The 17,527-nt window shown below is 37.7% G+C and overlaps 3 protein-coding genes across 5 annotated transcripts; 2 read left to right on the plus strand and 1 right to left on the minus strand.

Moving 5' to 3' along the window:
- The first annotated feature begins 875 nt into the window (after window positions 1–875).
- LOC137709432 (tubulin alpha chain-like) lies at window positions 876–2,595 on the plus strand. 2 transcript variants are annotated; one of them, XM_068448531.1, is made up of 3 exons: window positions 876–1,690; window positions 1,785–2,245; window positions 2,328–2,595. In XM_068448531.1, the coding sequence occupies exons 1-3, from the start codon at window positions 992–994 to the stop codon at window positions 2,506–2,508; spliced, it is 1,341 nt and encodes a 446-aa protein (XP_068304632.1). In that variant the 5' UTR covers window positions 876–991; the 3' UTR covers window positions 2,509–2,595. The 2 variants fall into 2 exon arrangements, with proteins under 2 accessions (XP_068304632.1, XP_068304625.1); XM_068448524.1 differs by having other exon boundaries at window positions 1,785–2,595.
- Window positions 2,596–2,654: 59 nt separating this feature from the next.
- Window positions 2,655–7,789, minus strand: LOC137709422 (xylulose kinase 2-like). Its single transcript, XM_068448515.1, has 11 exons — window positions 7,439–7,789; window positions 6,441–7,095; window positions 6,194–6,282; window positions 5,354–5,418; window positions 5,099–5,154; window positions 4,201–4,321; window positions 4,041–4,115; window positions 3,905–3,958; window positions 3,485–3,582; window positions 3,219–3,393; window positions 2,655–3,052 (listed from the first exon to the last, which is right to left on the minus strand). The coding sequence occupies exons 1-11, from the start codon at window positions 7,495–7,497 to the stop codon at window positions 2,823–2,825; spliced, it is 1,677 nt and encodes a 558-aa protein (XP_068304616.1). The 5' UTR covers window positions 7,498–7,789; the 3' UTR covers window positions 2,655–2,822.
- A 4,828-nt stretch (window positions 7,790–12,617) lies between these two features.
- Window positions 12,618–17,491, plus strand: LOC137709458 (probable disease resistance protein At4g27220). 2 transcript variants are annotated; one of them, XM_068448549.1, is made up of 4 exons: window positions 12,618–12,818; window positions 13,291–16,464; window positions 16,545–16,661; window positions 17,058–17,491. In XM_068448549.1, the coding sequence occupies exons 2-4, from the start codon at window positions 13,301–13,303 to the stop codon at window positions 17,197–17,199; spliced, it is 3,423 nt and encodes a 1,140-aa protein (XP_068304650.1). In that variant the 5' UTR covers window positions 12,618–12,818; window positions 13,291–13,300; the 3' UTR covers window positions 17,200–17,491. The 2 variants fall into 2 exon arrangements, with proteins under 2 accessions (XP_068304650.1, XP_068304659.1); XM_068448558.1 differs by having other exon boundaries at window positions 16,545–16,649.
- The last annotated feature ends 36 nt before the right edge of the window (window positions 17,492–17,527 follow it).

Below are 17,527 nucleotides of genomic sequence, written 5' to 3' on the forward strand. Positions count from 1 at the left end.
TTAGATTCGATTCTTGCCAAAAGCGAATTTAAACCACATTATTACTAGTTAATTATGAGGCTCCTAAGCCCTCCTTGGATTAGAGGTTTTTTTTTTTTTTTTTTTTTTTTTGGAACAAACGATATCATCTATGGAGAGGAAGTGAGATTAACTTCACAATGGACTAACAATAATGTAATTCAAATTCGCCTTTAGCGAGAATCGAACATAAGACCTATTACTTACAACTAAAAAGAAATATCACTAGATTGAAGTACTAATTGTTAAATTTTTTAGGACAAAATAAAACTAAATTGAAATTCTCTAGAGCGTTGCAAAAATAAACGGATTATTTTTTATTGGGTCCAATGCATCACGATGTAACCAAAAAAGGGAATTGGATCCTCTCCGAGGCAACACCTCGGAATCCTCCTGACCGGTGTTAGTGGGTCGTTGGATTTTTATCCAACGGCTACAAAGAAGAGGATCTTCTAAAAATTATAATAATTGTAACTGTTGAATAAAAATTCAATGATCCACTAACTTTGGTAAGAAGGATCCTAAGGATTTAAGAGGATCCAATTCCCCAAAAAACAATCTAAACTGACACAACCCCACTTGCCCACCACTATTTTACTGGGAGGAATCTATTTCCTTTACCCGGCCCCCTTGTTTTCAAATACCTTTTTCTTTTTTTGGCCAGATCTAAATTTGAAATTTTATTGGTGAAAATATCTAAATCTGAAAATTTAAACGGTCCAACGGTTCACCTCCTCCTCTCAGAGCTGGCAAACTCTCATTTTAACCCGACTCCGCGGTCAACGTTTAACCCCGGTTACATTTTCCCCCCTTTATAATCCAGACCTAGACCTCCCTGCTTTTCCAATTCAATCCAAACCAATCCCACCACCACTCGTCTGAGGCGTCTTGGTAAACGCCGCCCCTCCCTCCTCCTCCTTCTCCTGTCTCCTTTCAGTTGGAACCCTAATCCTCTCCCTCACCTCCCGCCAAAATGAGAGAGTGCATTTCGATCCACATCGGGCAAGCCGGAATCCAAGTTGGCAACGCCTGCTGGGAGCTCTACTGCCTCGAGCACGGCATTGGCCCCGATGGCCAGATGCCCAGCGACAAGACCGTCGGCCGCGGCGACGACGCCTTCAACACCTTCTTCTCCGAGACCGGTGCCGGCAAGCACGTCCCTCGCGCCATCTTCGTCGATCTGGAGCCCACCGTCATCGACGAGGTCCGCACCGGCACCTACCGCCAGCTCTTCCACCCTGAGCAGCTCATTTCCGGCAAGGAAGACGCCGCCAACAACTTCGCCCGTGGTCACTACACCATCGGCAAGGAGATCGTAGATCTCTGCCTCGACCGCATTAGGAAGCTCGCTGACAACTGCACCGGGCTCCAAGGGTTCTTGGTCTTCAATGCCGTCGGTGGCGGTACCGGATCGGGTCTCGGGTCGTTGCTTCTGGAGCGGCTTTCGGTTGATTACGGAAAGAAATCCAAGCTAGGATTCACTGTGTATCCTTCTCCCCAGGTTTCTACATCTGTCGTGGAGCCTTACAACAGTGTTCTCTCAACCCATTCTCTGCTGGAGCACACCGATGTGTCTGTGTTGCTTGACAATGAAGCCATCTACGACATCTGCCGTCGGTCCCTCGATATCGAGCGTCCCACGTACACCAATCTGAATCGCCTCGTCTCTCAGGTATTTCATCGAACACCTTATGTGCATAACCACTGATTCTGATTGGTTACGATTTGATGGCTGATGAGCTGTTGATTGTTTTGTGGGTTTTCAGGTCATTTCTTCGCTGACAGCCTCGCTGAGGTTCGACGGAGCTCTGAATGTGGATGTGACTGAGTTCCAGACTAACTTGGTTCCATACCCCAGGATCCATTTCATGCTTTCCTCTTATGCTCCGGTAATCTCCGCCGAGAAGGCGTACCATGAGCAGCTTTCGGTGGCTGAGATCACCAACAGTGCATTCGAGCCTGCTTCCATGATGGCCAAGTGCGATCCCCGCCATGGAAAGTACATGGCCTGCTGCTTGATGTACCGAGGTGATGTCGTTCCCAAGGACGTGAATGCCGCTGTGGCCACCATCAAGACCAAGAGGACAATCCAGTTTGTCGATTGGTGCCCTACTGGGTTCAAGTGTGGTATCAATTACCAGCCACCAACTGTTGTTCCGGGCGGTGACCTTGCCAAGGTGCAGAGGGCTGTTTGCATGATCTCCAACTCGACCAGTGTTGCTGAGGTGTTCTCTCGCATTGATCACAAGTTTGATCTGATGTACGCCAAGCGCGCTTTCGTGCATTGGTACGTGGGTGAGGGCATGGAGGAAGGAGAGTTCTCCGAGGCTCGTGAGGATCTTGCTGCTCTGGAGAAAGATTACGAGGAGGTTGGCGCTGAGTCTGCCGAGGGAGATGATGGTGATGAGGGAGACGACTACTGATTCCCAACCTCATGGTTTTTACGTGTTTTCGCATTTGCTAAGTTCCGTTTCGAATGTTATGAACTGAATGTTGTTTGTGGGTGGTGTAGCTATGCATCTTCATAGCACACCATACATTTCTAAGTCAGTATGCAATCTATCTTATATTTCTTGCTGGATTTTTCTTACAATCTTAACTCAGAATATCATTCACATATGAAAAACCGAAATCGATCTCAAACCAGACCTGGATATTTATTCACATTGCGGGGCAAAGGTTTTGGCCGAGTTTCAATCGCCAACATCAAAATTATGAAACGATTAGAATTTTCGGTTCTTTACATAACGCAATTCGAAGCATTCCATCCCAGCATTGGACTAAAAACACTGCCAGATGATATCTCAGAGACGTCCAAATTTTTGGACTAGGCGGTTCTCTATTTCGAGTCTCTTCTTTGCGATCAACCCATACTTCGGAACTAGATGTATGTCGGGAATCGCTGCAAGTTTGCTCTTGAGGGATGTGTTCTCGGATTTGTGCTCATAGAGGCATTTGAAGGGCACAAAACTGCCTTTGTTGTTGCACAGCCAACCATGTGCAGCCCTCAAGGCAGCTCCTAGAGAAGCTGAATCTGTAAAAAGGTTAGAGAATGAAAAGAAATGATGAGTTGCGGTCTCTCGATCAAGCAAACGTTAAAACTTGTGAAACAAGGAGATAGATAAGGAGCACCTATTTGATTTGAGAGACAAAAGTTGTATAATCGTACACATAATGCATATATTTGGCGAAATGCTTACCCGGCCTTTGGACTGTGTAAACCTCACACCCAAAAACACAAGCTGCAATGCCCAGGATCGGGCGATTTACTGACGCACCCCCAGTGGCTATTAATCGTTTTGGAGGAGAAGGCATTCCAAATCTTTCTGCATGACCTCGCATTGACACAAACTGGCCCTCTATTACAGCCCGAACCTGCAAAATTTGTAAATTCGCTTTTCTCAGGGAGAGTTCATGTAGGGTATCCTCCACCCATGTGAACAATTTCCATTTAAAAAGTACAAACCTCAGAAGCACCGTCAAATTCCTTTTCTACTTCACGTTCATTCACGCCCTCCAAAGTTTCACCATTGAAATTTTCAAGAATGTAGCGATGGAAACCAACTAAGAGCATAAAAGTTAAGAGTTTATCATTTGCTGCTTACTTCTATGATTGAATTATAGAATTACGTAGTTGAAAGGCAGTTGGATATCCAGGCACTGCAGAAATTAGAACCCTAAACCCTTTATTCCCAAAGCAAATAAATAGAGCAGAAACAACCATTAAGATAAACTATGCTTTCTACAATTACCATTCGGCCGGAAAATGATCAGTTAACCCAGAAATGAAGGCAATGCAACTACTAAATATGGACAACCCTCAAAGAGTCAGTCAGAAAGAGATTACGAGTATAAATGGAGAAATTAACTAAGGAAAAAGTCTAACCTGGAAGCGGGGGAAGAATTTCATGCTCCTTGTAGTAGAAACCCAGGTTTCCACCTACAGCAGAAACCAGAATATGAAATAAAGAAAAGACAACAATAATTCCAAAAAGAAAGTAGTTCAGACAAGACATGCTAACCATTTAGAGGTAATGTATTCAAAAGCTCTTGGGTGAATCTATCCCAGCTGCTTTCCATGTAGCGGTTGCGAATATCTAAGATGAAGATTGTGGTCAAACTAGGAAACTAGGAAAATATCACAATTAGAACCCATAAAAATATGTCAGCGCACAGTTGTACCTTCACGAGTTAGTGATCCATTCTTGTAACACAACATTACCATGTACCCTTTTGTGTCAACAGGGTTAGGGAAAACATGTCCTTCCAAGCTAGGTTGAAGATCATCAGTAATCCCAATGAGCTGAGCAACAGATACAAGTAAAGGATAAGTTCAATAGCAGATCACGTGGAAGAAACCATTGAAATTCTGGTAATGACTCATGCAACATTCAATACTGTAATAGCAAATCTTTAAGGGAAGGGATCCCCATTTTTTATAAAAATGAGGATTAGTTGTGGGGTCCACATTACATCGAACTTTAACGATCCAAACTGTCTATTTTTCAAGTTGCACCACACTAAAATAATTTGCAATACCTCTGTTAGCATTTCAATTGGTTTCACTAAGGGCCAGCTATTTTATTTTTCAAGGAATATGGAGATAGAAGACAGACACAGTATATGGGGAATGATGGTAAGAGGGAGAATAAAATGCTTTAAAATGCTACACAATATGAAAACTGCAAACGATTTAGTAAAAGCCAATTCAAACAGTTCCTTTTTTTTTTTTTTTTTTTTTTTGTTTCATACATTTTCCTTTGTCTCTCTTCTTCTTGCCATATGTTTTTCTCAAATTTTATTTAGTTTTTCCTTTTGCCTCCTTTTCCCCTCGTTTCTCCCATATACTTCTCCATCTTTAGCTAAAAAGTGAAAATTACAAGCTAATTTCGAAATGTAACACAAAGGAGCCCCAAATAACATTTTCTATTTTTTGAGCTCTATCTGTTTTCCTTTTCTTTCTCACATGTCTTGACTCTCATTTCTCTCCTCTCCCCATTCAGTTAATTGGAAAAGATAGTGGGAAATAGAAATGGTATAACCATATCCCAAAGATCCTAAGAAGTTAATTTTAACTTACAGTGTCACTTGTGCCAAGACTTATTGCTAGATCCCCTGGGGTACTTAGTGTTAAACCTGCACGTCCAAAACACTTACATTTGATAAGTTAAAAAAGTAAAAACTAAATCATATGACAGGCTATTCCGAATATGAAAGGTTAAACTATAACAACCAACAGCAGAACTATGAGGAGTCAAAGAGATTTCACCAGTTCATCGGAAATTTACAAATATTAGAAACACAAGAATAACCAAACAATTACAAAATCAGGCACCTGCCACACTGTTGGGGTTGTCTCCTGACCACAGAATAACCAAACAATTCTTGTTGAAGCGAAATCTGCAGAGAGATTTGAAATATCTTCTCTGTTACGGAAATATTTTCAGACAGAAAATATACATGAAACTAAAGTGGCCGCAAACTAAAATCACGGCCATGCTAGTATAACTCCATTCAATATGAACAAGTTTGATAACATAAAACTAATATGAACAAGTTTTATAACGTCAAACTTCCACAATCATCCACATTTTCAGGCTTATTATTTGAACAGTTATACAGGATACAACTACCACACGACTTTAGCACTCCCTGCTTTATTTAAAATCTTTGTACCACTTTTGTGACATCATAGTCATTTTTCCTTTTTGATAAGTAGAACTGGGATATTATAGATTAAGTTCATTTTGAAAAGGGAGAAACTATAGTATGCAGGTTTTTAGCCTTTCAAGTACCATGTAAATCCGTAAGCCCTAAACCGTAAAGAAATGCTTATCAATAAATGTTGTGCCCGGGTTTCAGGGGTGCATTATATTCTCAAAAATACTATCCCATTGGTCCATTTGGTTTGCAATTTTATTTAATTAGTTCATCCTAATTCAGGATTATATTACCATTTCTTTTCTTGAGGTGCATCTAGGGTATTTGGTTCACATGTAAACTAAATGCTTACGATAAATAATGAATGAAAAATTCTAAGACAGCACAAGACGATCAAATATCGAGAGAAGGCTACATGAGTAGATTGAAAAACAATGCTTCTGAAAAACAATCACAAACGCTATTTAGCCCCTCCAACCACCAAAACATAAAGTCGAAATTAACTGCTACTTACCTGTCAATAAAATAGGGAGCAATGTGGCCAGCAACAGAATGGGCAGGAGCCATCTTTCCAAGCTTTTCTTCCAGACCAGGGGCAGTGGCCTTCATAAAACATGAAGCACAACGAAAATTAATCAAAAAGGAAACAGTAAACTTATTACGAGATACCGGGACACCACTCCAAGAAGCAGCAAAGGAACTAAACATGAATCAGAGAAACATAATTAACCAAGAAAAGTTACTCTTAAAACATGACGAACCTCTAAAAGTATATTAGACCAAGCCCTTTTCTTTATATCCATCAAGTTCATCCCTGCACCGTCAGATTCATCAATACAAGCATATTTCCCTATCAGAAGAGAAGCCATAAACGAACTAACAAGGGAGATCCTCTCAGTGTTTTTGTAAGCTTCAGGATGTGTCTCGAATATCTTCTTAATCTGTGGGCCTGTGAATCTTTCATAACCGCGTGAACCTGTAAGTTGGGATAACTCTAACGCTCCACCAGCAGCCTTCTCTAACTCTCTACACTGGGCTGTGGTGCTGCTGTCCATCCATACTGGGGATTCATTCACCGAAAAGGCTCCACTAAACTGATCCACCAATGGCTTCTTAGGGTCCAACGATGACAATATCGAAGAACTACCATTCTTCCAATAGACACTGCCATGCTGCTGTCCACTGCCGGAAACAGCAGCAATTTTCCCAAAATCCAAATTTGCACTGGCAAGTTTACTAAGTACGAGATCTAGAGCTTCAACCCACATCAAGGTGGGTGAGACAATTCTACCATTAACCGAAGGGTCTCGGTAAACTCCATCTTTGGTTTCGTAATGGGGCAAATCAGTGTCAAATTGGACAAGCTCAGTAGTCACAATGTTGAGATTGGCGTCTAGCACAGTTGCCTTCAGAGACCTTGAAGTAGAAACAAATATAAATTAACAAAAGTAAAATCAAGTTTTACCAATTCAGATTACAGAGCAATCAGAGAATCACAGTCCCATAAGAAACTTTTAACTTCACAGAAACAATGAGAACCCACAACCATTAACAAGTACAAATCAAGTTTTACACAATTCAGATTACAGATAATACTAATTAACTTCACTGTGGATGGATCATGGAATGCAGTAAAACAATGGGAACCCACATCCATAACCAAGCAAAACCATGAATTTATGATGTGGGTAATTGGGATTTTGTGATCAAAGAAAGATATGAAATTGCAGGGAGAAAAAGTTAGGGATTGGTAATTTACTGCGTAGAACTGTCAAATCCAAGAAAATAAGAGTCCTTGGGGAGAGAGTAATCTGCCATTGGAGCAAGCAAAACAAAGTCTGATGGATTCTGCTCTGAATTCAGGTTCACGAAAACTGGAAGGTGACGAGTGAAACGGAAATTGGTTGATAGATATGGCGATGTATTGGATTAAAGATTGTGGATTTTGGATAAGGATGAAAAAGGGGATGGAATTGATATACCAAATGGATTGCGTTGCTGACACAAATCCCGGCCAAGCAAAATTGGAGTAGGAAGGTTCACTCTGCAACGGAAAAACAGGGAGAACCAGGTATATCGAACGATATTGGTTACTCCTATCTCATGATTTTATCGACGGTCGCTGATCGTTGAATTTGATATTAAAATTGAAATTAAAACGTTAAAAAATAGACTGTGTGCTTATATCGTCATTTGTATCATCTTTTTAACAGATGTAGGCTCTATCGACACATATTTGTCTCATTTCTATTAGAAAGTTGATACAAATAGATGACAAAAATAACATTTTTGTAAAAAATATCAAATATAAACTTGTATTAAGGCCTACCTTATAACGTAAATTCATAATCTGAACCGTTCATTTGCTTGATAATTATTTATAAATTAGTCTTGTAAAAATTTACCCAAATCGAAAACCGATTAGCACTTTAATTATTTTTTGCGAATATTTCATTGTTTATTGTTAATAGTGCATTCATTTATTTATCAGATCATAGCAAGATTACTAAGCGACTTCCAATTTCATTAATTTTTTGCATGAATGATCTATAAGCAACAAAATGATTGATTCAAATTATGAAAAATATTGTAGAGTGGAGCTAAATGAGTGATTAGTGTCTTATTAAGTTAATAACTGAGTAGCTCTTAAGCTCATATGCGTTAATATATATGAACTATTATTGACACTTCAAAATCTAATCATACATCCTGCATAAAAGTAATTTTTTTGTATAAAAAGTTTGGAGTACATCCATTTCCAAGTAAAATAAATGAATACTCTATTTGGATTTGAAAAGAGAAATTCTATGGCACACTTTAATACAAATGGGTATCGGTACTATTCAATTTGAACGTTAGTAGTGTAATACAATCATGTCCAAGTATGATATCCTACCTTTACAATGTAATATGACTATAGTTAAATAACGCAGTGTGACATTATTATTATTACTATACAAGGTTGGTGGTTATATTCAATATGATATTATACTTGGACGTAATTGCATAACACTACTAACGTTACTATAACAATGCCCTCGAACGTGATTACATTACAATATGGATTGATATTATTGATATTATAAATGTAAGATATTATAATAGGACGTAATTACATTGCGCAACCAACTTTCAAACTAGATGTTACCCATGCCTTTTTTTATTAAAAGGTGTCCTGGACTAAAATGTTCAATATGAGATTCATCTCAGTTTATAGGAAATTCACAAGTTTAAAAATGGTTGTGTTCAATATGTAGGCTTTTAGATACTTTTGGAATTCAACTAGGAGTATTATGGTTTGTGGCCAGTTTGCTATTGTTGTGTTGCAAAATTGAGTGCTTGGTAAGTATTTCACTTTCAATTTTGTGGTGAGCATAATCACTCAAGAGATAAAAAAATAAAAAAAAAGTTGAGTGCTTGATAAGTATAAAATAAATAAAGACGAAGTTTCATTATAAAATTAATTGATAATATATATGAAGAATAATTTAATTCTTTATAAGCATATGTAATGTCCATTCTTTTTCTGATGTGGAATTCATATTATTAATATTGAATGATGTGTCTCGATGTGAGACTCATATTTGCATCATAAGAATTAACCCTTTAAATTTTATCTAGTGTTGTGGCTGTGCATAGTGATATAAGGACACAATTTATCTCTTAGGAAGAACTTTTGCACCATGAACTTTGGGCCTTGTAATGCTTAGGACATCTCCAATGGTCTGACCATATTTAGCCATCGATACAGCACACTAAATATATAATTTATTACTATAATTTTCCATCTTTAGTGGTGTGGGCTACATTTTATTTTTGAAAAAACTAATGAAAATGATTTGAAAACTTTGAGTTTTAACAAAAATGACAAAATAAAGGATAAAGTGAATAGTAATAAGATTGACTTTTTAGTGTAAAAATATAATTTTTCGTTAAAGTGAACAGTATCGGGAGTTTTTCATTAAAATTCATTTTATTCAACATTTTATTATTTCTTATGATATTGGAAAATATTATGATACAACACTCACACATTAACTACTATGTGTTATTTAAGTTAATTACACTACTATTTGTATCCATTTAAATATAATTTATTAATGAATAGTGCAGAACTATAATTTTTCATCTTTAATATTTGCATGGGATACATTTTATTCCTGTCAATATTTTTTTATTTTTAGCATGTTGAGAAATATTATGGTCTAACACTCATACATGAACTAATATGAGCTGTTTAAACTAATTAAACTACTATCGTATCTATTTAAATATAATTTTTCGAAAACATTGGTTTTTGTAAGAACATGTATATCAAAAATATCTATCATTAGATATCTATCATTAGAGATAATATTTTGAAAATGACCTGTGTAAGATTTAGAACGTTGAGCAAGATTTCATAAATTTCGTTGAATGAATTTATTTTTTTTACATTTAAAAAAAAATTATTCTGGGTTTTTGGGTTAAACAATCTTGTCATCTTGTGAAGAAAAAGTTGTGTGTGCAAGATAAAACATGCAAACTGCAACACATGATTGGTGTCATGTGTTGTCCAGACTTCATGGGGTGCATGAACAGTGGTAGGTCATTCTCCTAAATGGGCCAAATGTAGCAAGCCCTCAAGAAATTGGCCCCTGATTTTTTTGTCCCTCCATTGGAGATGGGTTTTGGAGAAAAATGGGCCATGTTTGAGATTTAGTACTTGTTGGGTACTTGAGTGCTTTTATAAAAAGTGAGTATCAGAAAAAGCTGAACTTAAAAAGGTGTTTGGTAAACACTTAAAAACAGCTTATTTTCATAGTTTTGGGTAAAAAAGCTGAAAACGTAAAGCAGCAAAAATGAGCTTATTCTCACATCACAGCAGAAGCAACTTTTTTTTTTCAAAGCACAGCAATACCAAACTAGCCCTTAGTCCTCTATTAGAGACTGCATTAATCACCTAAATTATCATGTGCAACACTTTGCCGTCTAAACATTACAGTTGAACTAATAAACCAACTCATGTAAACTTTGCTACAATTTTTGTACACAAAATCATAGGAAATGTTTTCACACCCTCATTATCTCGCCCTACACAAGTTCTCTATTTGTGATATTTGGATTGAATAGATTAGCAAAGTGATTTAAACACCCTTATTCTTCTCCTACCTACCCTTATTAATTTCTAATAATTGGATCGAACAAGTAAAAGAAATCAATGGGAAAAAATGATAGCTATATCTTGCCAGGTTGACTAAAAAAGTTATATTTGGTTTAGTAGTTGTGCTAAATACAATAAAGCACATATTGCACTGAGATATGATACTTATGGACCAGTGACCATTTCATCATCTTCTTTTGAGTGAAATGAATCTTTCTTAATGTCAAGAGACCAGACAACCATCAACGTGCTGAGTGGATAAGCTTTATCCATGCCGAATTGCTTTAAGACTTTTTCAATGTAAGTTGATTGACGGACCAAAGTTTCACTAATACAAAGCTTGATATGCAATCTAAGACAATAGTTTGTTTTTCCAAGGTCTTTCATTTCTTGAATTTAAAATCTTCATGTAGGACATCACTGTGTGGTTGTCAAGTGGCCTCATGTAAGGGAGGAGGATTCTCTCCCCTCCTGTTTGAACGGTTACGGTTTAACCATGTCAACATCTTATATTGATTTTTTTATAGAGACAACAAGACAAAAAATAATATGTGAGAAGATGGGAGGGAAGGGGATGGACATGGCATTCGTGTCGTGTTTCTCGTGTTCGTGTCGTTTTCGTGTCATACCCGATAACTTGACGGGTCGTGTCGTGTAATACCCGTTAAAGTAAACGGGTAATATGACCCGACCCAAAATCAACCTGTTAATATTATTAGGTAATATGACCCGACCTGTTACCCGTTAAGAAAAATATATTTTAAATCAATAAAAATGAAAATGAAAAACATAATTTGACCCAAAAAAAATGTAAAACATAATACTAAATTAATATATACATACTAAATTTCGGAGTTAACCCCTTCATGAAAGTTGTAAGACTTTTCATTATGAGTGATTACATTTTTCACACTTCTACAATAATTATTATTAATTTTATTAATTTTGCACTCAAATAAAAAACACTATTCGTGAGATTTGGAGAGTTTTAAAAATCTAAACGACTATATAACCATCATCTAAGCGTTGAGGATGCAATTATGAACGTTTATTATGCTTTCACATCTTTCAAACTTATACATTAATGCTTATGAATTTTGTTTATTTTGAACTCCCTTAAAAATACTATTCATGAGAATTTGTATGGTTTTAAAAATTCAAATGATCATATACCCATTCTTAAAGCGTGGAGGATGCGACTACGACTACAAGCGTTTGCATATTTTTTTCATATTTTTTCGCACATGTCAATTAATTATTATAATTTTTTTAATGTGTTCGGTATTTTTAAATTACTTGATATTTTTATTTTTAATGTATTTTATGATTTTTAATCTCAATCTTTGCCTATAATATACTATAAAAATAAATAAATAAATAAATAAATAAAACTTAAATTTTAAAATTTATATAGAATAATAATTAATAAACAATATATACATATTCATTATATATATATATATATAGTAAGTTTTTTTTAGTAGTTTAAAAAATTAAAATCATCAAAATAACTTTTTTCTTATCATGTCGAAACAGGTTACCCGCATGTCACTCTCGTGTAAACCTGTTAAGGACCCGTTATTAACGGGTTATTATCGTGTGACCCGATAATGACCCGATTAGTTATCTTGTTGACCCGAAATCCGTTATTTTCGTATTGTTTACGTGTCATATTATCGGATCGTGTAAGAAATTGTCAGGTCTAGATAGGAATAGGAGGGGAGAGAACCCTCCTCCCATTTTCGGGGCCATTTCCACCACACCCTCTCTTTGACATTGAGAACCAAATCAAACACCTTTTCTTTTTCTTGTGGAACCAAACATTTGGTCAACCAAAATTGGCAATCTCTCCCCAATTTTCTTTTGCCGTGAATTGGGATGAGACCATCGTTTATATTGGTAGACAAACCAAAGCCTAAACCTATACAAAGGTTGACTGAGATCTGCCCAACGGTCCAGGAATAACTGAAGCTAAGGAAGCTCCATTGCTCGTGAGGTTAGTCAACTAATTAGATTACAGTTTTCCAGTTTTTGGTGTTAATCTTGTAACTCTTTGAGTTAATGTAAGTGATATGGCGTCTAACATTTAGAGACTTCAGCACGATCGAGTTCATGAAAATATAACTACTATAGATACAAGTCTTTGTAATCCAAGTGTATTGATTATAAAGTGAACACGTGTAGCTCTGTGTGTGTAGCCTTTGAGCTTCACATCTCCAAAGTTATTCGAATTACGTAGTTTTGGTGTTTTATACACGCGATACTTGATTATAAAGTGAATATGCGTAGCTCAGTGTGTGTAGCCTTTGAGCTTCACATCTCCAAAGTTATTCGAATTACATAGTTTTGGTGTTTTATACACGCAATACTTTCGTCATTGATCATCGCATCATGTTTCCGCTGTGAGCATTTTCTTATATCCAACACGCTTTTCATTTTATCTTTGTTCTCTCTTTGTGTTTGTGTAGAAGTTAATAGATGGCAGAGATTGTTTCTGGACTTGCGAGTCCGATAGTGCAGCTCGGTGAGTGGTTATGGATTCCAGTAAAGCGCGGGTTGAGTTACATGATTCACTATAAGAAAAACATACAGTCTCTTAAACTTCAAGTGGAAAAGCTCGAGGCAATGAAAAATGGTTATCAAGAAATCGTCCGTGCTGTTCAAATGAATGGAGAAGATGTCAAGCCTGAGATTCAAATATGGCTACAAGATGCTAATAAGGCCATAGCAGATGCAACACAATTAAATAATGAAGCCGAGGAAGCAGCTAAAAATTGCATCACCGGAAATTTGAGATGGCGTTACACTTTAGGAAAGAAAGTAATGAAGAAGAAAGTAGCTTTAAACAAGCTACAAGAGGAGGGAAAGTTTGAAACTATTTCAGTTCCAGTTATGCGGCCAATTGAAATCGAGTCCACAATGTCAACGAATGGTTTTGAAGCATTTGCAGCAACAAGACAAGCCATGGATCAAGTCATGAAAGCGCTGAAAGATGATAAGGTCACCGTCATTGGGGTCTATGGAATGGGAGGTGTGGGTAAGACAACCATGGTGAAAAATGTCGGTGTGCAAGCTTGTAGAGATGGACTCTTTGATCATGTGATTATGGCTGTCTTTACCCAAAACCCCAACTTGATGAAAATTCAAGGTCAGCTTTCAGACATGTTGGGCTTGAAATTGCAGGAGGAGACAGAATTGGGAAGAGCATGTAGACTGAGGAATAGGATACTAAGAGCGAAGAGGACGCTCATAATTTTAGATGACATTTGGAATACATTCTTAGATTTGATCAGCATTGGGATTCCGAACCACACGGAGCTTCAAGGATGCAATTCCAAAGTCCTTCTCACCACAAGGAGATTAAATGTCTGTCATGCCATGGAAAGCCACGTCAAAATACCTCTCAACGTCCTATCTGAAGGAGATTCTTGGAACTTGTTTGCCAAGAAAGCGGGAAAGTCTTTTGAATCGGCTGCTTTCAGGAATATAGCAAGAAAGGTAGCTAGAGAATGTGCTGGTCTTCCGATAGCATTGATAGCAGTTGCAAGGGCACTTGGAGATAAAGACATTGAGGAATGGAAAGAAGCAGCTCGACAACTTGAGATGTCCCGACCTGCCAACCTTGAAGACGAGGGGGATGTGCTCAGATGCATAAAGTTAAGCTATGATTACTTGAAAGGCGAGGATGCCAAGTCATGCTTCTTGCTTTGCTCCCTATTCCCAGAAGATGGTAAAATCCCAATACAAGACTTGTTTAATTATTTGTTTGGGAATGGATTATTTCGAGATGGCAAGACACTGGAAGAAGCCAGAGCTAGAGCACATTCAGTGATCAAGTACCTTAAAGCTTCTAGCTTGCTTTTGGACGGCGAAAGGAAAGAATATGTCAGGATGCATGATGTCATACGCGATATGGCCATATCAATTGCATTATCAGAACAGGGCCACGAGTTTTTAGTAAAAGCCGGTTGGGAATTGGAGGACTGGCCAAATGATGTCGATGAAGGCTGCTCCGCAATCTCACTAAAGAGCAACTGCATTTGCAAGCTTCCGGAAGAATTGGTATGTCCAAGACTCCGAATTTTACTTGTAGATGATAATCTTAAACTAAAGAAGATCTCAGAAGCTTTTTTCCGAAGTCTGAATGCATTAAGGGTCTTAGACCTTAGCAGCACTTGTATTTCGTCACTGCCCTCTTCGCTCAATCTCCTAACCAACCTTCAAACATTGCACCTAGATTCATGTTGGTCATTAAAGGATATCTCCGTACTAAGAGAACTAACCAAACTTGAGATCCTTAGTCTGAAAGACTCACGTTTTGAGGAATTGCCAAGGGAAATAGGAAACTTGGCCAATCTGAGGTTGTTGGATTTTGCTGGGAATACAAGGATTCAGAGAGTTCCATCCAATGTGATATCTAGGCTGTCTCGGTTAGAGGAACTATACATGCAAGGTAGTTTTGGAAATTTTGGGAGTAGAATTGAAGGGGCAGGAGAAGAAACTAATGTTGGATTCGATGAGCTAACTTGCTTGTCGTCCTTAAGTAATTTGACTGTTCAGATTCATTCTGCAGAATGCATTCCCGAAAGTGTTGGCTTCCCTCCAAATTGGGAAAAATTTTACATACTCATCAAGAGTCAAACAATACCCCTACATAAGGTTGAGTATTATGATTTTAGTAGTTCATATGGTTCAAGAATCTTGGCTCTTGATACCACAATCAATAACTTGCCTAGTTGGTTTAACAGTGCAGTGACCGAAAGGGCAAAGAAAATAGTCTACAAAGAATGTAGGGGCTTGATTAACATTATCGAGGAATACGCCATTGAGAGACTACATGAATTGATGTCTCTTCATGTCGAAAGTTGCCATCGGATGCATAGTTTGATGAACTACGCGGCCACAAATTTTGTTCCGAATAAGCTCGTGTTCAAGAACTTGGAAGAGTTGTGTGTGAGTAACATGAATGAGTTAAAAGAGTTATGTGTTGGCGACTTACCAGATGGATCTCTAGGCAATCTGACGTTATTGGAAGTGAAAAAGTGTCATGCCTTTGCGAATGCACTTCTCCAATCAAATTTGTTAGAGAAACTCGGGAGTCTGGAAGTACTTATTGTTGATGGTATGAAAAGTTTGGAATACGTGTTTCAATCCGATGGACTCAAACCGGAGCAAACTGTCATGGGAAAATGCAGAGAGATGAAGCTGGAGGATCTACCAGCACTGAGAAACATATGGAATGGCCCCGCGCAACACGCGACGTTCCATAATCTTAAAATTTTGACAGTTGCATGGTGTATGAAACTGAAGAACATCTTCACGGTGGATGTGTCTCGGTGTCTTTCACAACTGGAAGAGCTGTGGCTTTCCGACTGCGATTGCTTGGAGACAATTATCGGACCGAGCGAGGGAGCATTGAACAACAAGATCATTTTGCCACAACTAAACTACTTATCGTTGCAGTGTCTTCCACGGTTCAAGAGCTTTTATAGCGGTGCAAGTACTGATGTCGAGTGCCCTTCAATGGAGCATTTGTATGTACACTACTGCCCGGAATATTTAATCTCTACGTCGGACTTCAACAGCCGGAAGGAAGTCCAAGTAAATGCAGACCAGCAAGTGCTCTTTGGCCCCAGAAAAATGTGCGTACGTTTTTCTTCTTGTTTGGATTTTGTACTTAAATTATCAAGCTGTAACTAATGGTTAATTAAACCACTTGCAGAAAGGCTTCGTACTCGATGACCAGAGAGACTCCTACATTGATTGACGACGGCTATGCGTGGAAGAATTGCGGACAAGATGAGATCCCTGGTTCTGATCACCCAAGGCACACGTTTTTGTAAGGCCCACTCTATAATGTATTTAACAATCCGAACCGTCTTTCTTTTAAACCATCACTCACATTCTTGCAAAAAGTTAGACAAATCCAAACTATCAAGACATTTATTTGTAGTGAAGAAAATTGATAAATACAGTTCTACAAAGAAACCCTAAACCTTTAATCAAACGGTTATATAGTTTCAGAGTAGGGTGATTTTTGGTTGACAAGATCTTTAAGGGAAGACCTAAAAGATAAATAGTTTAGATCGTTGAAACACATTATAAAGTTGGCCCTACAAAAATTTATGTAAAAAATTGTATAAAAAAAGTGGTACCACGCATCCGTCACGTATATAAGCTTTCTTTGATCGACTATTAACCACAAGAATTCTGACTTCATGTTATATCCACACAGGATCTACTATCGATGCATTCACAAGTTCAATAACGACTGCCAAGCAACCAAAGAAGTGCAAAAATTTCGAGATGATCCGCCAATGTACGAGACTACATATTTTGGCATTCATACATGCAGGGCACATCCTAATTACATTTGACCATCTGTGTAGGTTAATTACTCTTACGACCCCTGAGTTTTTTCATACTTTCATAAAACTTCAAGAGATCTAAAAAATTACATTGACAACAGTAACAGGGTTTTCGCAAAATTCTTTGCGTGCACAAAATAAGCATATAAATTACAAAATTTCCTCCTCGTCCCTATATCTTTTATTTCATCAAATTTGGTCCGCGTGGTTTTCAATCTGTTCCAATTTGAGGACATCCGTAGTGTCATTTGGTGCTGAAATTAACCAAAGTGAACAGATGTTCTTGAACTGGAACAGATCCGTAACTACAATAACCAAATTCGATGAAATCAAGCGT

The sequence above is a fragment of the Pyrus communis genome, chromosome 1 (genome assembly GCF_963583255.1).
Source record: "Pyrus communis chromosome 1, drPyrComm1.1, whole genome shotgun sequence".
Classification (NCBI taxonomy): domain Eukaryota; kingdom Viridiplantae; phylum Streptophyta; class Magnoliopsida; order Rosales; family Rosaceae; genus Pyrus; species Pyrus communis.